At 58.2% G+C, this 20,305-nt stretch overlaps 2 protein-coding genes across 2 annotated transcripts; one reads left to right on the plus strand and one right to left on the minus strand.

Annotated features, from left to right (window-relative positions):
• Positions 1-633: 633 nt before the first annotated feature.
• Positions 634-3,431, minus strand: CCDC96 (coiled-coil domain containing 96). The gene has a single exon (XM_043573039.1). The coding sequence runs from the start codon at positions 3,226-3,228 to the stop codon at positions 1,477-1,479; it is 1,752 nt and encodes a 583-aa protein (XP_043428974.1). The 5' UTR covers positions 3,229-3,431; the 3' UTR covers positions 634-1,476.
• A 313-nt stretch (positions 3,432-3,744) lies between these two features.
• On the plus strand, positions 3,745-19,516 carry TADA2B (transcriptional adaptor 2B). The gene is made up of 2 exons (XM_043573040.1): positions 3,745-4,083; positions 17,051-19,516. The coding sequence occupies exons 1-2, from the start codon at positions 3,814-3,816 to the stop codon at positions 18,041-18,043; spliced, it is 1,263 nt and encodes a 420-aa protein (XP_043428975.1). The 5' UTR covers positions 3,745-3,813; the 3' UTR covers positions 18,044-19,516.
• Positions 19,517-20,305: the final 789 nt, after the last annotated feature.

The following is a 20,305-nucleotide window of genomic DNA, read 5'->3' on the forward strand; positions in this document are numbered from 1 at the left end:
TCTCACATCTGCACGGCTCCAAATTCAATTTACAATTAGGCAGAGAGGCGCCTGGGTGACTCAGTCGGTTGAGCGTCCGACTTCAGCTCAGGTCATGATCTCACGGTTCGTGGGTTCGAGCCCCGCATCGGGCTCTGTGCTGACAGCTGGGAGCCTGGAGCCCGCTTCGGATTCCGTGTCTCCCTCTCTCTCTGTCCCTCCCCCGCTCACACTCTGTTTCTGTCTCTTAAAAAATGAGCAAGCATTGGGGCGCCTGGGTGGCGCAGTCGGTTAAGCGTCCGACTGCAGCCGGGTCACGATCTCGCGGTCCGTGAGTTCGAGCCCCGCGTCAGACTCTGGGCTGATGGCTCGGAGCCTGGAGCCTGTTTCCCATTCTGTGTCTCCCTCTCTCTCTGCCCCTCCCCCGTTCATGCTCTGTCTCTCTCTGTCCCCAAAATAAATAAACGTTGAAAAAAAAATTTTTTTTAAATAAAAAAAAAAATTAAAAAAGAGGCAGACCTATCAGGCATTTCTTACATTAACACAAGGAATGATAGACATTTCAAGAGTGGAAACAGTGAAATCATGTGCATAGTGAGGGCCCAAGATCCACAACTATCTTGCTGGAAACAAAAGGCTCATGGACAGTTGGTGGTCACTATTCCCTATATTGTGCACCTGGCCAAACGCAATACAATCATCGTTTTGTCTTCACTGGAAAATAAAAGTGCATGTTTTTGTATAGACAAATGTGTTTCTTTAGAGGATCCAAGAAAACATTTCACTAGAATTGAAGACCATCGTTGAGCCAGAAACAAACGGGAACGGTCAAGCAGACTGAGCCCCCTCTCGTGGCAAAAGGAAAGAGGACAAAACCACAGCTCCTTTTCCTATGGTATCATTTCTCCTGTTTCGTGTGTCTTGTTTCTTACCCAGTCTTGTTACCCAGTCGCTAGTGCTGCCTACACACACCACAGTTTTAGATTCATCCAAAGAAATCAGGGAGCTTTGAATTGAGAACATACTACGTATTTTAAATGTTCGGGACTACATATTTTAAAAATTCGAAGGGGTTTAGTAATTGGCGTGCACAGGAAATTTCTGGGTCCCCTGCCTATTTGTCAGACCCTCCCATACGCGGAGGAGGAACCACTTCCCTCGGGATTGGGGCATTGAGATTAGGGAATTTCTCAGGTAAGGAAAGGCTTTTTAAAAGACAGCTTCTTGCGAGACGTTCGGGACATCGAGCCATCCCTGGTGTGTGTTTCTCCGGGCCTATTTTAGTTAACGCCATGTAAAACCGACTGTTAACCCAATTTTGCTCTCAGGACGGACTTGGAAGCTGAAAAATGATGAGGTCGATACAAAATACAGCCCCGTTCCCAATATTGTAGGCCTTTTAAAGATGGCCACGAGCGGAGAATCGGATTTCACGAGGGCGGGGGAGAGTCGCTGCGATGGAGGGCGCTCTGCCGGCCCTTCGCGGCATCGTGTGTGTTAAGATGGGAGAAAGGCTTTGGCTTCCCGCATCTTCTGCTTCACGCCTCTGCAGGACATAATGAGCCTGGCGTGGTGGCGCTTCAGGGATTCCAGACGCTGCCTGAGCAGTTTTGCCTTGTCCACTTTCTCTTCCAGGTCGCAAAGGAGCGGCTCCTTGCCCAGAAGCCCACACTTCTGGTTCAACTTGATGTTGTCAATCCTCAGGCCGTCCCGGGCTTTCTTAGTCTTGGTCAAGATGTCCCTCCTTAGGGCTACCTGAGCCTCAATCTCCAAAAGCTGTGACTTCTTGCATGCATTTTGTAAATCCACGAAGTGTAGCTTTTCCTTCACGTGGGTTACGATTTGCACGTTGCGGGTCACCTTGTTGCGCAGTTTTAAAAGTTCCTCATTTCGCTCCTCGACTTTTTCATTGACGGTCTGGTTCTCAATCTTGAGCTGTTCGAAGTCGATGAGGAGCAGACCCTCCGTCAGGTCCTCCTGGGCCCTCATCCGGGTCTCGAGATGCACCAAGCTCTGTTTCAGCTGCACGTTCTCTAGCCTCACGGCGCTCATCTCCTTCTCCTTCTTATCCTCCAGCGCCTGGATCTGCTCCACCTGCCGCAGGGCGGCCTGGCGACCGCCCCTCATCCAGGAGCCGCCCATGGCCTGCACCATCACCTGCTTCTTGAGCGCCTGGAAGGCTCGCCATTCCTTCTCCACCCTGGCGAGCTCCTCCGTGCCCTCCCGCTTCAGCTGCTCCAGCTCCTGGTGATACCAGTCCAGGTCGTCTGCCCGCTGCTTCCTCAGCTCCTCCAGCATGGCCAGATAGCGCAGGTACGCTTGCTCTTTCCCCGGGGCCTCGGGCTCCGTGCCCTTGTCGGGCACCTGGGCTGCATCCGGGCCCTTCTTCTTGCGCAGCGCCTCGGAGATCTTGTGCTGCAGGTAAATGTTGTAGCGCTGGTACTGACCGCGCTCCGCCACCAGCGACTGGTACTGTTGCAGGAGCTCAGCGCGCAGCTGCTGCTCCTGCAGCCTCTGCACCTCTTCGGTCCATTCACCGTCCTCATCGTCGAGGCTCTCCTCCTCATCTTTCAGCTTTACCTGGCTTCTCCGCGGGCGTCTGAGCAGGCCCAGCTCCTCCATTTCCTCGCTCTCCGCCCCCTGCCTCTCCTCCCCCTCGGCCTCCCGAGCTGACACAGCCTCTTCCCGGCCGGTGGTGGACAGAGGCAGAGAGACCTGAGACGGGGCTTCCTTCCTCCTGCGCTGGACCGCCGCTGCCACCATCTTCTCTCTTTCCTTCTCCTCCTCCTCCTCCTCCTCCTCCTCCTCCTCCTCCTCGTCCACTTCCCTGTCCCCCTCCTCCTCCGTCTCTGCCTCCGCCTGCTCCTCCGGTTCCGCGAGCCCGTCTTCAGGCCCCGGCTGGGCTGTCTCCTCAGGCCCGGCCTCAGCCGGCTCCGGGGGCTCGGGTTCCGGCTCGGGCTCGAGCTCGGCCGGCCACTCCGGCTCTCCGGGCTCCGCCTCGCCCCCAGCCTCGGTGGCCGCCGGCCCTTCCCGGGGCTCGGCGGGCTCGGCGGGCTCATCCTCGGCGGCGCCTCCTGCCGAAGCCTCTACGGTCCCCTGCTCCGGTTGCGACTCCGGCTCCGGCTCCGGCGGTTCGGCCGGGGACTGGAGGCCTGAGATGGCCTTGACCCCGGACAGCTTCGAGGACAGGCTCGCCACATCTCCGTCTTCCGCCTCGGGGTCCCCAGGGTGCTCGGAGAGGCCGTCCATCCTCCCCAGCTCCGCAGGCACTACCGATCCCGGACGCCGGCTGTTGGGTTTCCAGGGGCAACCAGGGGCGCGCGCGGTGGGCCCGGCGATTGGCCAAGAGTGAGGCAGATGCCCGGCCCCCCTCTCCCCGCCTCCGGAGACAGCGAGCCAATGGGAGGCCGCGGACGGACGACGGGCGGCCTTGATTGGAAGGGGGTGCAGGCTCGCGCCGCGCGGCCTTCCCGCCCATTTCCCGGCGCCGGGCCTGGGGCGGGGCGGCCTGGAGGCACCGCGGGGAGCGGGCGGCCGGCGCGAGCGGCGCGCAGGCGCAGCGCGGCGTGCCGGGCCCCCGCGAGGTGGCGCGCGCGGGGCGCCTGCGCGGTGCAGCCGGCGGCGGCGGCGGCGGCGGCGGAGGCGGCGGCGGCGGCGGCCGGGCCGGGCGCGAGGGCGCCTGCGTGCTGAGGCGGGACGCGGCCCGGCTGGCCGGCTCCGGCGGCGCCTGGGCGGGGCGGCGCGGTGGCGGCGGGCGCGGGCGGCGGTTGCTCGAGCGCGGCGGCGGGCGCGGGCGGCGGCGCGCTGACGGCGGCGGGCGGCGGGCGGGGGAAGATGGCGGAGCTCGGTAAGAAGTACTGCGTGTACTGCCTGGCCGAGGTGAGCCCGCTGCGCTTCCGCTGCACCGAGTGCCAGGACATCGAGCTGTGCCCCGAGTGCTTCTCTGCCGGCGCCGAGATCGGCCACCACCGCCGCTACCACGGCTATCAGCTGGTGGACGGCGGGCGCTTCACGCTGTGGGGGCCCGAGGCCGAGGGCGGCTGGACCAGCCGCGAGGAGCAGCTGCTGCTGGATGCCATCGAGCAGTTCGGCTTCGGAAACTGGGTGAGCGGCCGGCACGACGCGCACCTGCTCGCTCCGTGCCCGCGCCGGCGGGGAGGCGGGCGCAGAGAGGTGAAGCAACCTGCCCAAGGGCACACAGCCAGGAAGTAGCAAGGTGGGGGTTCGGACCGTGGCTTTCCTGACCTCAGGAGTACTTCCATAGGTGTTGGCCGAAGCCAGACACTGTGGGCAAGACCCGCGCCTGACCCGAGTCGAGTTGCCGGTCGGGGACAGGTCGGCGGACTTGACAGGGCAGTAGGAGCGCGGACTGGCGAAGGACTCGGTTCTGCCCCAGGGAACGGTGGTGGTGGTGGTGGTGGTGGTGGTGGTGGTGGTGGTGGTGGTGGAGGAGGCCAGACAGGCTTCACGCCCGCCCTCCGCCTTCTCAGGCGTCCGTGCACTTGCTCTGTACACGGCCCCGCTGGCTTTGTGCGGTTGTCGGGGCGTGTGCCCTGTGTCCCCCGGCAGGGACTCGTGGCTCCCCGGGGCCCCACCAGGCCCGGGACACCCTAGGACGAGTGCTGGGTGAGTTCCGAACAAAGGAGCTTGGGCCGGGAGTGGGGTGTGGAGGCCGAGCTGAGAGGCCAAGGCGAGATCGGGGCTCGCGTAGGCCAGCGGGGTAGTGTGCTAGGCCCCTGGGGGGTGGGGGGAGAGGGGCTGCTCTTCTCTGGACAGTCTCTGAGGAACTCTCCCCCTTGGGGCCGGGCAGCTTTCATCCGCGTCCACCTGCAGGCGCGATGAGAAGTGGGGAGAGGAGCCACGACCCCAGCTCCTTAATCTTTCCAGACCCTTCCACACGAGGCCCCCCTTCCTTCCCCGAACCGGTATTTCATCTTGCTGCTGCTTCTCTGGCAATACTCCCCTCCTCTGGGCTCCCTGTGGAAGACTTTTCCGCACTTCTCCCCTCGTTCCCAAACCTGGCCTGCTTTCCTTTCCATGAAGTGAGCCAGCCTCCGGGGACTAATACCCCTTCTGCAGCCTGGGAATCCTTCCTCTTCTCTCAACTCCCAGACACGCGCCGCTCCACGGATCCTCACCTAAGCGCCAGCATGGCGATGGCCATCCTCTGAACGCCTCATTTTGTCTTGGAATGCGTTGATGTGCGTTGAGCGTCTGCTCTGAGCGCACTGCGCAGTGCTGAAGGACTCTGCAGGAAAGAAAGGCCTCGTCTCTGGCTTCCGGCGGCCTTCAGTCGTTCGAGCCAGGGCCTCTTCCCTAAGTTCCAGCCTTCGATGGTGAGCCGTTACCGGGCGTCCTCCCTGCTCATCGCTCTGACATCTTGACCCTACGTGACCCAGACCTGCCCCCACCTCACTGAGTTTCGCAGACTGCAGACTCAGAGCCCTCTGTCCTCGGGTCCTTCTTCCAGGCCCAGTTGGGCAGCAGCTGTATCTCCAGCGTATTTCCAGAACCTAACCACTGCTCACAACCTTAGTCCAGGCTGGTGTTTCTCTCTTGCCTTGACCACCTCTGGGGCCTCCTTAGCTGGTCTTCCTGCTTCAGTCTTGTGCCCTCCAGCCCATTCTGTGCGCCATGAGCAGTGATCTTTGCGGACATGTCCCAACACGTCGGCGTTCGGCGGCTTCCAGGTCTACCTAGAGTCAATCTCATGGCCTCCGGAGACCTCAGCTGCTACCCCTTTGATCACTTTTTCCCTCTTCGGCTTAGAGTGCTCTTCCTCCCGATCACGGCTCGCCACTGGCCTTTCTGCTTCCACATCAGAGCCTCGGAGAGGCTTCCCTCTCCGTTCTCACCGCACTTCTCTCTGCAGTCGTTGCCAAAAATAGCTAAGGTGGCCCCAGCGCTTTGCCGAGTGCCGGGCAGTGTGCTGAGCAGTTTGTTTCCCGTGAAATCTTCCCAGCAGCCCTGGGCAGCGCGTTTTGAACTGAATAGCTACACGTCAGAGTCCGTACTCCCAGCTGCCCTGCTCCCTGGTCCACGCTGCCTTCCCTGCAGCACCGTGGGGGAACACATGAGGACTAAACTGTCTGTAGTATTTTGGGGGGAGCGTGGGGCTGGAAGGGGGCCCTCTCCAAAGCGCTACTCTTGAAACGAACGTGCACAGGAATCACCTGGGGAGCTTGTTGGACTGTGGATTCCTCCTCAAAGCAGCCAGCAGTCTCAGCTCTTAGAAGAGACAAAGCCGGAGGAGGAGGGGCTCGGGCCTGGGTGCCGAGGGGGCTTCTCCCTGCCGAACCCGCGGTGGGTTCAGGGGGAGGCCAGAGATTCCGCCTGCTGACCACGCCTGGAGGGCTGCCAGACTGCGGGCTCTCGTGTCTCTCTAGCTGTGCTCTCTCGGGCCACCTGCTCTACCCGCTAGACTTCATGGTGCTTCATCTGAGGCTCTTCTGCAGTTCCGCGTCGTGGGGTTTCCTTCCGAGCACACGTCCAGGTACGTGCACATAAGCGATGTGTCCCACGTGTGCCGTATCGAGCATGTGCCCGTTCTGAGTGAGGCTCTTGGCACGCATACCCCGTCACGTGCTTTTCACAACAGCTCCGGGAGTGGGTTTTTAGTTTACAGGCGAGGAACAGCGACTTGGAGAATTTAAAATACTTGTCCAGGATGCTTTGGCTTTTGTCACCCGTAGAGTCAGGGCTCGGGTGCGGGCCTGGCTGATTCCGAAGTGTGGGCCTTAACCTCTCGTGTAAGAGCATTAAATACTGTGGGTCAGAGGCTGGGAGCTTACTGGGGCAGCTAAAGGTGTGGCCGGCCTGGAAGGGCTTTTCAGAGAGGCAGAGTCTTGACCTGGTTCAGTGGGAGGTCAGTGTGTGGGACGGGCAGCGGGGAGATGGCCAGGGGACCAGGGGAGTGCAGGGTTCACGGCTGGGGTGCCGTGTGGAGGGAGGCGGCACACGAATCCCTGGCAGTGATGTAGAGGAAGGTGAGCCTGTTCGCTCTAATTGTTCAGATGTCACATGTGACCTGTTACCTCCAGATGGCATTGCTCTGTGTGGGATTCCTGGTGGGGGGAGGGGGGTGAAGTCAGGCGCTGTTTGCTCCCATTTGCCCGAGGGCTGAAGCCCAGACTCACAGGGACGGTGTGGCTGAGGGACGCTCACGGTGAGCCCGGGAGGGTTTGCGGACGAACTGTGTAGCTGCGCTCGGACACTGTGTGCCCGTGTCTTTGAGGAGGGTGGGGAGATGCCTGTGAATAGGACACCAGGGAAGGGTTGACAGGTGGACAGTGAGCCGGAGTCACATCACAAGGGTGTCGAGAGCCTGGAAGCAGCCGGTTTTGTGGTGGGTGCTGCTCATGTTCGGAGCTGAGAGATACAGATCTTGCTGGAAACCGCTGTGGGTGAAGGAACGTGGCAGAGCCGGAATTTGACCCAGGTCCTCTGACTCCATGCCCAGAACCATCTGTCTCTGGTTTCCTGAGTGCATGCAGAGTTCCCTGAGGAGTCCCAGATTCCCAGCCCCCCCCCTCCCCCCGCCCCAGACCTTCTGAATTGGCATCTGTAAGGGTCTGGAAATATGTGTTTATAGAAAGACCCCCATGGAGTTCAGATGCGGTCCACGCAGCCATGTTTGGGAACCGTGGGAACGTTCACCTTCTCACCAAGGCGGAAGGCCCTTCTGCGTGTTGGTTAGAACGGGTAGGCCCATCCCAGGAGCATCCTGACCGTGGGGTTCTTAATTGCCATCAAGGGGAGGGAGGGGGAGGGAAGAGCCCAGCTGGAGAAGCCAGCCAGAAGTAAGAGGTTTATGCAGGGCAGTGGCTTTCAAACTGCAGTGTGACTCAGAACACCCTGGGCAGGGGTGGGGGTGGGGGGACGCGTGTTAAAACACAAACCTGGCCCCCTCCTGCCTTGCTTCTGGGTTTAGAGTCATAGGTCTGGGGCCTTGGGGTCTGGTGTGAGAATTCACATTTCTACCAACTTCATGGGCGATGCTGGTGGTGCTGGGGCTGGTTCAGGGACCCTACCCTTAAGAACCTTTGATGTAGAGAGAGTAAGACCCCCTTTTTTTTATTGTGGTAAAATACAAATAACATTTATCATTTTAACCATTTAAAAAAAATTTTTTTTAGCATTTATTTATTTTTGAGACAGAGAGCATGAACAGGGGAGGGTCAGAGAAAGAGGGAGACACAGAATCTGAAACAGGCTCCAGGCTCCGAGCTGTCAGCACAGAGCCTGACGCGGGGCTGGAACCCACGGACCGCGAGGTCATGACCTGAGCCGAAGTCGGATGCTTAACCGACTGAGCCACCCCGGCACCCCAACCATTTTTTTAAAGTAAGCTCTACACCCAGTGTGGGGCTTGTGCTCACGACCCCGGGATCCGGAGTCACACGCTGTACTGACGGAGCCCACCAGGCGCCTCTGTTTTAGCCATTAAAAAAACGTGTTTTTTTTTTTAACATGTATTCATTTTTGAGAACAGAGAGACAGAGTGCGAGCGGGGGAGGGGCAGAGAGACAGAGAGAGAGACACAGAATCCTAAGCAGGCTCCAGGCTCTGAGCTGTCAGCACGGAGCCCGATGCGGGGCCATGAACTCACGAACCGCGAGATCATGACCTGAGATGAAGTCGGACACTTAACTGAGCCACCAGGCGCCTCGGTTTTAGCCATTTTTAAGTGTCCCATTCAGTGACATTAGTTACGGTCACACTGTCGGACAGCCATCCCCACCAACCACCTCCAGAACTTTCTCATCGTCCCAGACAGAAACTGTACCTGTTTACACAACAGCGCCCTGCTTGCCCCGCCCCCAGCCCCGGGCGCCCACCTCCTGCCTTCCATCTGGGAATTTGGCTCCTCTTGGGACCTCACATAAGAGGAATTCCCCACCATTTGGCTTTTTGTGACTAGTTTATTTCACTTAGGTTAACACCCTCAAGGTTCATTCACGTAGCGTGTCTCAAAGTCCTTCCTGTTTAAGGCCGAGTAACATTCTGCTGTGCGTCCGTCCCACTGTCCATTCGACCGTCCGTCCGGCGCGGATGCCCGGGCTGCTCCCACCTGTGCTGTTGGGAGTTGGCCGCGGTGGGCACGGGTGGCACACGTGTCGGAGTCCGCGCCCGCCCTTCTTTCGGGTAAACGCCTCGCGGTGGAATGACTGGGTCACCTGTTTCCTGTTTTGAGGCCCCGTCGTGCTGTGACACACTTGGTGAGGCTCTCACAGGTGTATTTGACCCGAAAGGTTCTCATCCCCTCGAGGGCCAGTCACAGCTGTGTGAGTTCTCTGAATTTAAGAGAGGAGGCTGGGGAACCTGGAACCGAGGATTGCAGACCGTTCCCACGTAAGCGGATTCAGGGGCCAAGGGAAATGGGGTCCCTGGAAGAGCTGGTGACCTGTAAGGACCGACGACAAGCCGGTGTTAGTCGTCGGCCTCTGATGTGGGAGGTGGCACCGACCACCAGTGTGTCTGCGGGGGAGGCGGGGGCTGCACGGGGACGGCCCGGGCTTGGTGGCCGAGCAGCGGGTGCCCCGTCCTCCCAGCCCCTGAGAGGCGGGTGGCTCTTCTCTAACCTCTGCGGGTGACTGGAGGCCGGACCGGCCGGGATGCAGCTGGGAGACGAGGCCCGGGTGTTAGGCCGGTGACCGGTCAGGCGACACTGGGCCCGGCGGGCGCACATCCCACAGCTCGGGAGGGACCGTGTCCTGCTGTGCTGGGCTCACAGACTTGGCTGAGCGAGCTGCCAGGCAGGAGAGCGGGAGGCCGGCCACGGGGCTCTGGGTCTCGTCCCCCCTTTTCCTCGGGGCTGGAGCCAGAGCGGTCCTCCTTGCCCGTTAGGACACAGACATCCCTCAGCTCTCTGTTCTTCGCTGGCCCTGTGCAGGCCTCTTCTCCCTTCTGCTGTCCCCAGCTGCTCCTGGGGTCTCTGCTTGCAGGGCGGTCCAGGGCCCCCTGGGTTCGTGTGCTGGGCCTTCTGGCTGCTTCTGTCTCTTTGAAGCTTCTTGCCTTGAAGAAGAAGGAAGCTCCGCCTCTGAGTCTGGCTCCCGAGCACTTGGGGAGGCAAGCCAGCCCTGGCCTCTGCCTGGTGCCTCCAGGGCAGGTGCTGCTGGTTGAGGAGGGGGGTGCCCTGATGGCGGGGGGGGGGGGGGGGGGGGGTAGCAGGGCTCCTGCCCGGGGAGGTGCTCTGGGAAGCTACAGGTAGCAGAGCCGGCCTGGCCTGTACACGAAGAGGGCACGTACCCCAGACATTGCGGGGTGGGGGGGGCGCTGAGCTGGAGATGGTGTCGTTCTAGGAGCGCGGAAGCCCCGCGGTCTGGCGCCGCTCTGCCTTTTTAAAGGATCGGGAGGCATTTGACTGCACAGCTCTCCCGGTGGTGCGCACTGTGTCATTGCCCCGCCAGATGCCCCAGATGACAGTGGTGACAGGGACGTGTGCTCTGGAGCGAGACTGCCAGCTCCGGAAGCCCCGGGGGGAGCTGCAGCCGAGGTTTGAGCTGCTCGTCTGTGCAGTGGGGCTGACGGGGGATGCATCCAGGTGACCCGTGCAGACGCACACACCTGTTCATTGTGACGATGGTTTACTTTATCCTAACAAAACCCTGTGAGAGGAGGGACGACAGATGAGGAAGCAGAAGTTGGGAGGGTGAGGATCACAATCTACGAGCGGCCCAGCCAGAACCCACACCTAGCTCGGGGGGTTACCGCGGGCTCCCTGGAGGAGGGGACCTGGGTGTGGGGCGAGAACAAGCTGCGTGAGCGACAACAGCCAGCCCCTGAGCGACAACAGCCAGCTCCGGCTAGGGCCGTGCGTCACCTGCTCCCGCCAGCAGCACGACGCAGGTGGTGGTGGTGCTTCCCTAATTCAGATGAGGAAACGGAGGAGGCACTGGGAGCGTAAGTCATTTGTCCAAGTGCTCAGTCAGTGAGGGTGGAGCCAGTACTGGAAGCCACGCCTGGCGGCACCGAGAAAGGGCTTTCCCAGCAGGGGTCCCAGGGCACCTGTGGCCTGTGGGGTCTGACTGGGGCGAGCGCGGATCTGAGAGGCCCTTTGGAAGCACATGCGTCTTCCGGCCGGCCTGACAGGTTCGTGCTGCCCAGACCCCCAGACTTGGTGGACTAGTTATGTGGAAAGAAAAAAAAGTTCCGAAGGCTGAGTTGCTAACTTCAAGTTTGCCGGGTGAGGATATTTAAGAAAGGAAAAGGTCCAATTAATAATCTGTTACCATTTTGCAAAAAAAAAGATTATCTTAGTACTGCCCAATAAGAACAACGTAATCTGGCAATGAAGGGCTGTCCTTTAAGTGGAAACGTTTAGCTTTATGGGAGACTCTTACATCATCTCTCTGTTTTATTTAATTTTATTACCTAAAAATATTTTTTTAATGTTTATTTTTAAGAGACAGAGTGTGGGGCGCCTGGGTGGCGCAGTCGGTTAAGCGTCCGACTTCAGCCAGGTCACGATCTCGCGGTCCGGGAGTTCGAGCCCCGCGTCGTCGGGCTCTGGGCTGATGGCTCGGAGCCTGGAGCCTGTTTCTGATTCTGTGTCTCCCTCTCTCTCTGCCCCTCCCCTGTTCATGCTCTGTCTCTCTCTGTCCCAAAAATAAATTAAAAACGTTGAAAAAAAAATTAAAAAAAAAAAAAAGAGACAGAGTGTGAGTGGGGGAGGGGCAGAGAGAGAGGGAGACCCAGAATCCGAAGCTGGCTCCAGGCTCCGAGCTGTCTGCGCAGAACCCGACGCAGGGCTTGAACCCATGAACCAGCAAGATCATGACCTGAGCCAAAGTCAGACGCTTAACCAACTGAGCCACCCAGGCACCCCTTTAATTTTATTAATTTTATTTATTTTAAAGTTTATTATTTTGAGAGAGAGGACACAAGTGGGGGAGGGGCAGAGACAGAGGGAGAGAGAGAATCCCAAGCAGGCTCATGCCCAGCACAGAGCCCCATATGGGGCTCCATCTCACATGACCTGAACCAAAATCACTTAACTGACTGAGCCACCCAAGCACCCCTTGTCCCTGTGTTTTAAAATTTTCCCCTTCGGGCTCTGTGCTGGCAGCTCGGAGCTTGGAGCCTGTTTCGGATTCTGTCTCCCTCTCTCTCTGCTCCTTCCCTGCTCGTGCTCTGTCTCTCTCTCAAAAATAAATAAATAAACCTTAAAAAATTTTTTAAAAATTTTCCCCTTGATCACGGGCCAGTGCAGTCTGAGAGGCAGTGGACTCGCTGATAGGAGGCTGATAGGAGCCTCTAAAGGTTTGTCAGGCAGGAGTGACCCCGCTGGGTTTGCTTCTGTCTGGGGGATGTGCCTGGCAGACAGGCCTAGCTGAGGAAGTGTTTGGGCGGCTGCAGGTGTGTGCAGGCCACAGAACAGAGGAGAGAGACCCTGAGCGGCTCCGCTGGCGGGAGCCGGCCCACACACATCGCCCACGGTTTCTCTGGACTGTTCTCTCCTTCCTGTCCCTGCTCAGGTGCTGGAGGCTAGCTCCAGTGAGCCATGAAAGGGCCGGAAGGAGACCAGACCGCCCAGAGAACCCAGTGGAGTCATGACTCACTGGGGTGCTTACTTCCTGTCCTGGAGGGGAGACGTCCTAGTGGGAGTCCAGTGACCTTGGAGAGTAGACTTTAGAGCCCCAGTCAGTGTCCTGGAGGCGTGTTTTCCTTGATTTTTCAAAGGACTTTAAGGAAGTAGCGGACCTCTCTCTCCTTATCTTTTTCCAAAAGTGGTGTCTTTGTTTTTAGTTAACATAAAGAAACCAAACTGGGATTGTGTTACTATAGACTGTAGGGTGCTGACCCACATGCTCCTTGTGTTGGAGAACACCAGCTGCAGGGTACATTTATGTGGTTTCATTGAGTTGAACTTGCCTGTCCAGATCTGTTCCCCCAAACCCACTTTGTTGCTTCTGCCTGCCCATCCACCTGCGTGTCTGCCTGTCCATCTGTCCGTCATCTATACTAAGCAGAAACTTTGGTCTTGAACACGTGAGGGAAAGAACTGCCCTGGCACCGCTCTGCTGCTGTCACCTGTGGCGCTGTAGTGAGGTGACAGGACACTTTGTCCCTCACGAGAGGGAGGCAGGTCTTGCGTGACTGCTGACACATGAAGATTAAACATTGAGGGGGTGGCGGGCAGGATGCCAGGAGAAGGTGGGGTGCTGTGTCTCTTGCCGTGCTTAATCCTCTTTTAAAATATATTCCGTACTGTAATTCAGCTCCACGGAACCTGTCTGTCCTCTGTGGATTCTTGTTAGAGCCAAAGCTGTGTCTTCACTCTCGTTTAGACTGTTCCATTGTCATCTTACTCTCTATTTCAAAGTCTTTGAAAATTCAGGTTTTGTGTGTTTTCCTGGGCCTTCGTCAATGATCATTAAACTAAGGTAGCGGCCCCCGGGGGCGATTCTCTTCCAGTGGTAGCCGATGGCCAGCATCATTCCCGGCAGGTCTTTTAGCTGTCATTGGGCAACGGATAAGGTTGATCAGTTGGGGGGGTCCTGGGCCCCTGGTGACAAGACGCTGGCCCCTCTAATTTGTGGCTTCGTAAATACTCATAACCTGGGTCCATGTGAGAGTCCGAACCCCCCTCTGTCACGCGAAGAGGGGCCAGATGTCCGGAGCGTCGGCACAGCTGGCTGACCTGCCTGGCCAGGTGGGGAGCCCAGGCTGTGGGCGTGAAGCAGGAGACACCTCGTGTTCCGAGCCGCGGTCACTGGTCAGCCTGCATCCATGTGTCCCTAGGAGGGTGCATGTTTGTAGAGCGTGACATTGCTGTTGTCACCTGCCTGTGAATGTAGAGCAACACTGCATCTGTCCGTGGCGGGGGGGCGGGGCGGGGCGGGCGGTGGGGGGGGGGCGCTGTTCACGTAACGGTAGAGTCCTCTCTTAAGTACTGTTTTCTTTTTTTAACATTTGGATGTAAATCTTAGAATTCTTTAACAGGGAATTAGGAGGCAGAATTTACTTTAAAAAAAAAAAGTTATTTATTTTGAGAGAGAGCACATGTGCAGCGGGGGAGGGGCAGAGAGGGAGAAAGGATCCCAAGGAGACCCTGCACTGTCAGCGCAGAGCCCGACTCGGAGCTCGGTCCCATGAACCGTGAGATCGTGACCTGAGCCGAAATCAAGAGTTAGATGCTTCGTTAACCAAGCCACCCAGGTGCCCCTTAACTTTATGTTTTAAATTAAATAACTTTTATTTTAGATTCATTCAGAGAAGTGAAAAAATAGTACACAAAGTTCCCATATACATCCGTCCCATAAACCTCCCAAAATGTTAGCATCTTGCATGCGTACGGTGTAGTTCCAGAAAGCAGGACGTTTGCATCGATGCAGAACCGTTCTCTCACGGTGGACCGGCCAGGGGCCCACCCAGGAGCCCCCAGTGATGTCTCGCTGACGTGTCTCCTCCAGTCCGGATGGTTCTTCCTCTGTCTCTTGTGACTGTGACACGTTCGGGGAGTGCTGGCTGGTATTTTGTTCAGCTGTAATTCGGGTTTGGCTGCTGTGCTGTGGTGCCAGGTCCTGGGCCCACAGCCATGCGCAGAGTGGGACAGAGTCACTCTTCTGACACTTCCTCCCATTGGGGGATTGCTCCTTACAATTTAAAATTGGACAATGTGTTCATACAGCTGAAAACAGTTAAGCTGTAAACAGGTGTATGGTGGAGTGGCTCCTTCCCAGCTCAGCCCTGCTGCCCCGGGTGGCCGAGTGTCCTGTCGTGTCCTGATGTAGCCCCAGCAAATAGCATCTTGTCTTCCAACTCCTTTGCACAAAAGCAGCAGCGTGTACACACGCTCCCGTGATGCGTTTGCACTTGCCTTGCGTGTGTGAGGGAACCGTTGCTGGGCGAGGGCGGTCCCGTGTGTCCCTGCTCCGACCCAGTGCTCCGAGGCTTCCCTGCGGTTTCTGTTCTCCGCTCTCGTTCCCAGAGTGTCAAAGGTGATCGGAAGAACCTCTAAACAAATAAATAAAAATACCTTGGTTTGGTCAGATATGATTCGATGCGACTCCTCAGAACCCTTCTGTTTTTCAGGATTTAAATTTCATCCTGGATGTGGTGCTCTGAGCATCCAGTGGTTTTTGAAAGGCAGATTGCCGAGGTTCGGGGTGAGCAGACGTTCTCTGGGAGGGCGGCTCGGCTTCTGCATGCTCGCAGCCGCTCTCTCTACAGGTGTCCTCACCCGGCCGGGGAGGGAGCCGAGGCCTGGACCCGACTTCGTAACCGCGCGAGCCCGGATTTGCAGCCCGGCCCCTCCGAGCCTCCGGTGAAGGGGCACCCCGGTCCCTCCCCCAGGAGGCTCCCCGGACACCCGACTCTGAATTGGTAGGGGCCGCGGCCACTGCGGTGAGGGGTGGGGGAGCCGACGGGCGAGGCTTGGCCATGCCTCGGGCTGCCCGGCCAGGCCACTGGGGGCTCAGGCTGGGCACACGTGGGCATTTCCGCCCTCCGGATCTTCCCGAAAGGGATGGTGTCGGGGACGGTGTTCTTCCGGCACGGCTCGCCGGGCTAGAAGGACACCCACCGGCCTGTGCTGGCCACCCCCTCACTCTCGCAGAGCCGGCTCCTGCACCGGAAGCCTCTGCCCGTGCTCTGTCCACGGTGCCCGCAGCACCTGTGGAGGTGAGGGGCTGACCCCTATCTCCCTTACTGGTAAGAACCCGAGGCCCAGAGATGGGAAGTGACCAGCATGGGTCACACAGGGGCAGCAGATGCTGGGGATGATTGTGACTTGGTTTGTTTTTTGGGTGGGGGGGGAGCCAGATGCTTCCTGGGAAATATAATGAACAGATTTGATGCAAATGATAATGTTTTAGAGAAGTTAATCATGTCCACAGTCCATCTCCTTAAGACCAGAATCTGGTTTTGCTTTAATTTTCCCTTTCTTGGCAAGAGGCCTCTGCCATTAGGCCCCAGCATCGCCCCTGTTCCCGGGCTGTGGAGCCCTGCGCTGGGCACTTGGTACCCAGTGGGAAGAGTGCCCCTTGTGCCTGAGGTGCGGGCCGGATGTGGGGTGGGAGCGTGGCCCTCCCACAGCGCCCCATTTGTCACCAGTCAGCCCCAGTGGGTTGGCTGCTTTCTTGGATTCCAGTTTGGCCTTTGGGGGTGCAGAGACCACCCCGGTCTTGCAGGGGTGTCACTGGGGCGCAGAGCAGCCGATGTGGGGCCCTGGCGGCCGCCAGAGCCGAGAGAGCAGAGTGCAGGGTGAGTGGGGGCTGGAGGCAGGGGCCGAGTGGCTGCCGGTGAATGAGTGCGCATTTCGGGCAGCTACTTTGTGAAGTGGCTTTAGCGGTTGACTAAGGAAGAGGCCTCTTGGCAGAAGGAAAAGATTGGGGGAGCTGTATAATTTCCTCTCGTTAATAACCCTGTGTTCACGGGTCACCTTCTGTGGGAGTGAGTGCTCGCAGCACTGGGAGGATTTTAACTACCCAACTGTGGACGCCGTCATCAGTGATGGTCCCCACCCCTTTGAAAGGCACTTACCTGGTCCTCTGCACCGCCACCTAGGAAAGGGACAGGCTGCCACCTCCCTACCCCCCGGGGGCCCTGGAGGCGGGCAGTGCCGTGGAACAGGGTCCCTCCTGTGGTCTGGAGCCCTGGGCGGGCAGCTCTGGTTGCACTGGGAAGAGGCAGGGCACCTCAGGAGCTCTGTGGCCACTGCCCACCCGTGTCCTGTTCCGCTCACAGAGGGGGGACAGTCCGCTGGCCCCGAGAGTGCAGGGTTTGCAGTGGGCTCTGCTGGTCCTTTGCAAGGACCCCGGAGAGCAAAGTCTGGACCTGAGAGGGGGGTTCCGGTGTCAGCGTGCAGCCGACTCCAGCAGTGAGCCCCGGCAAGCTGTGCCTGCCCGGGTCATCCCTGCCCGTATAGTCCCTGACGGCTCCTTCTAGTGCCCACATCCCTGCCGTGGGCCCAGCTGACAAGGAGGAGCCATCGGATGCCCTTTGGGGGTAGGGGAGGTGTGGACAGGAAGCGGTCCAGGCCCACCTTTGTGAAAATGTTCAGCGAACCGTGCAAGCCCCGAGCCCGACACTCCGACTTTGGGAATAACTTGTGACCTCTGTCTTGTAGGAAGATATGGCCGCTCACGTTGGAGCTTCCCGCACCCCCCAGGAGGTGATGGAGCATTACGTAAGCATGTACATCCACGGAAACCTGGGGAAAGCCTGCATCCCCGACACCATCCCCAACCGGGTGACCGACCACACGTGCCCCAGCGGAGGGCCCCTCTCTCCCAGCCTCACCACCCCCTTGCCTCCCCTAGACATCTCGGTGGCCGAGCAGCAGCAGCTGGGCTACATGCCGCTGCGCGACGACTACGAGATCGAGTACGACCAGGACGCCGAGACGCTCATCAGCGGGCTCTCGGTCAACTATGACGACGAGGACGTGGAGATCGAGCTGAAGCGCGCGCACGTGGACATGTACGTGCGCAAGCTCAGGGAGAGGCAGCGGCGCAAGAACATCGCCCGCGACTACAACCTGGTGCCCGCCTTCCTGGGCAAGGACAAGAAGGACAAGGAGCGGCCGGCCAAGCGCAAGATCACCAAGGAGGAGAAGGAGCTGCGGCTGAAGCTGCGGCCGCTCTACCAGTTCATGTCGTGCAAGGAGTTCGACGACCTGTTCGAGAACATGCACAAGGAGAAGATGCTGCGGGCCAAGATCCGCGAGCTGCAGCGCTACCGGCGCAACGGCATCACGAAGATGGAAGAGTCGGCCGAGTACGAGGCGGCGCGCCACAAGCGCGAGAAGCGGAAGGAGAACAAGAGCGCGGCGGGCGCCCGGCGGGGCAGGGAGGACGGCAAGGACGGCGAGTTTGCGGCCATCGAGAACCTGCCCGGCTTCGAGCTCCTGTCCGACCGCGAGAAGGTGCTCTGCAGCTCCCTGAACCTGAGCCCCGCGCGCTACGTGACCGTGAAGACGATCATCATCAAAGACCACCTGCAGAAGCGACAGGGGATCCCCTCCAAAAGTCGCCTGCCTAGCTATTTGGACAAAGTGCTAAAGAAAAGGATTTTAAATTTCCTCACGGAAAGTGGTTGGATCTCCAGGGACGCCTCCTGAAGCGGCAGCGTGGAGAGTCGGGGCGCGGCTCCGGGAGCCAGGAGGGCCGGGGGTGAGGGTGGGGGACGGAAACGCTTTTCCCCCCACCCGTTGTTGCTCTTTTTTAAGCAAATTGAGTTCCTTTCTTTTAGGCTATAAATTCTGTTCGTGGTCCTCTGAAAGAAGCAATAGTAACGATTTTACGTCGGATCATGGGGGACGCCGATACAGGTCTATTTTAACGTAGTCCTAAGGTGGTACCTTAAGGCGACGATTGGCCTCTATGTTCAGTCTGGGGTTATGAGATTGGGTAATTTCCTTTTGCGTCTTCCCTTTGGTACGCCACTCGTGCTGTGGGTAAGAGGAGCGACTTTCCGCCCGCCAGCTGCCAGCTTTACCCTGTGACATGACCTGTGGCTGGTGCTGGGGGCTCCCTTGGAGGTGGGAGGGGGGTGTGGCCACCCACGCGGACACCCCAGCACGGCCCCAGCACACGGCACTTTAGGTGGGGGCCAGGGTGGGGCAGGTGGGAAGTGAGGCCGGAGAAGCACGGGAAGTTTCCACATAAGCTTTAGAGGAAGACTCTGGGGTTGAGCAGGGTCCGGATGAGCTTCTCCTTGACTGTCGGCAGCGTGGGGTTCCAGCTTGTAGTTCCCAAGTCGGGAAGCCGTCCCTTGCCCCGTTTCCGCTCACTTTGGGCAGGCACGGGAGCCCTGGGCAGGCTCCCTTGTGTGCGGAAGGGGCCAGGGGGGAGCTTGGGTGCGGGAGGGTTAGCATGGGTGCCGGGATTGAGCCAGCTCAGGGGGCTGCTGCTTGCTGCTCTAATGCTTGCGAGGCGTCTTACTCGGAAGAACTCGTCTTAGAAGGTTTACGCCTCTGAGTTCTGGAGTACATTTTCTCCAGGATTTTCATCGAGGTCGCAGTTACCTTTTTCCGCTGAAACTGACCTTGACTGTGCTAGCTTGGCTTAAGCATCTTCGGGTGGTGGCCGGCGCTCTGCAGACCAGCCGGCTGGACTGGGCTGCTCACACAGCAGGGTCTGGCGGAGCAGGAAGGAGTCTGGAGGGCGAGGCCCTGCCTTGCTCCTCTGGGTCCCGGTCTTGGACTGCTCGCCCCGGCTTTTGCCCAGGGCCCTCATTCATGGATATACACGGTACCTTCCTTCTGGAACTTGGGTCATTTGTCTTCCTGCTGCTCAGGGTTGGTTCTCATGTCTTAAGACCCTGCTTTAGAGTCAGAGTGACCGCAGACCCCAGCACCCCCTTCTTCCTGGAGCTCATCCTGCCTCTCCTGCCCCCATAGCTACCAAGAGACTTGACCTTCCAGAATGTTTGGGCTTGAAGTTAACATTAAAGTGAAGTTATTTGAAAGACAAGAGAAAAAAAGACCCTCATCATTTCCAAGGACTTAATTACGGTGCCTTTTCCTTTCTTTTTACACCCTCCTGTCCCCCAGGGTAAATTTTTCAGCATTAAATAAAACATTTCAAATATACTGTATGTGGCTTTAGTTGTAAAGTACATTGCATGCTGGCAGAAAGCGCTCCCTTAGCTTCTCTGTGGACAGAAGGGAAAAAACCAGTGAGCAGTAGTACTACTCACGAGGCCACCTCTGCATCGTCCCCCCCCCACCCCCACCCCCCTGCCCGCAGGGTAACTATGGTTGGCAGAGGGCAGTGCCATCTACCACGGAGCAGTGATGAAGATGGTGCTTAGTGTTGACGGGAGTCTTAGCCAGTGATTCTCACCTGAAGCTTCTGGACCAGCAGCATCTGTCCTGGGAACCTGCTGGAATTGTGGACCCTTGGGTCCCGCCCAGCCCTGGAGATTTGGAAACTGTAGGACTGGGGCCCTTAGAGCAGGTTTTTTTTGAGTCTTCCAAGTGCCTGGGATGCAAGCTGTTAGCTACTCTGCTGTTGGCATTCATTGGATGTTCTGCATCCGGTTCCTGGTTTGGTGAGGTTGCCAGACTTAAGCTTAAGAAGCAAAGGATCCCTGTCAATGTGTGGCCTAGGCCAAGGGCTATCAAATGAGAAATGTTGTGCTTATGCAAGTTTTTAGTGTATGTATCTTTCAGAGAGTAAGAAGAATTTATTTAGGCTTGACTGTTTTAAAACACAGTGAATGCCTAACTTACGCTAAAGTACTAACACAACAACGTGTTATGAGCAAAAGTGACTTTATCATGGGTTGCCTCTGACCCCATCAACTCCAGCTGTTACGGTCACGCTAGTCCTTACTGCTCCTGCTGGCTCAGAGTCCTTGAGTTTCCATATGTAATGCT

Source organism: Prionailurus bengalensis, chromosome B1 (genome assembly GCF_016509475.1).
Source record: "Prionailurus bengalensis isolate Pbe53 chromosome B1, Fcat_Pben_1.1_paternal_pri, whole genome shotgun sequence".
Taxonomy (NCBI): Eukaryota; Metazoa; Chordata; class Mammalia; order Carnivora; family Felidae; genus Prionailurus; species Prionailurus bengalensis.

Excerpts from the sequence above, each read along its gene's own strand:
- CCDC96 (XM_043573039.1), bottom strand. The coding sequence starts at position 3,228 with ATGGACGGCCTCTCCGAGCACCCTGGGGACCCCGAGGCGGAAGACGGA.
- TADA2B (XM_043573040.1), top strand. The coding sequence starts at position 3,814 with ATGGCGGAGCTCGGTAAGAAGTACTGCGTGTACTGCCTGGCCGAGGTG. Across the intron at positions 4,084-17,050 it reads AGTTCGGCTTCGGAAACTGG|GAAGATATGGCCGCTCACGT; the intron begins GTGAGCGGCCGG and ends TCTGTCTTGTAG.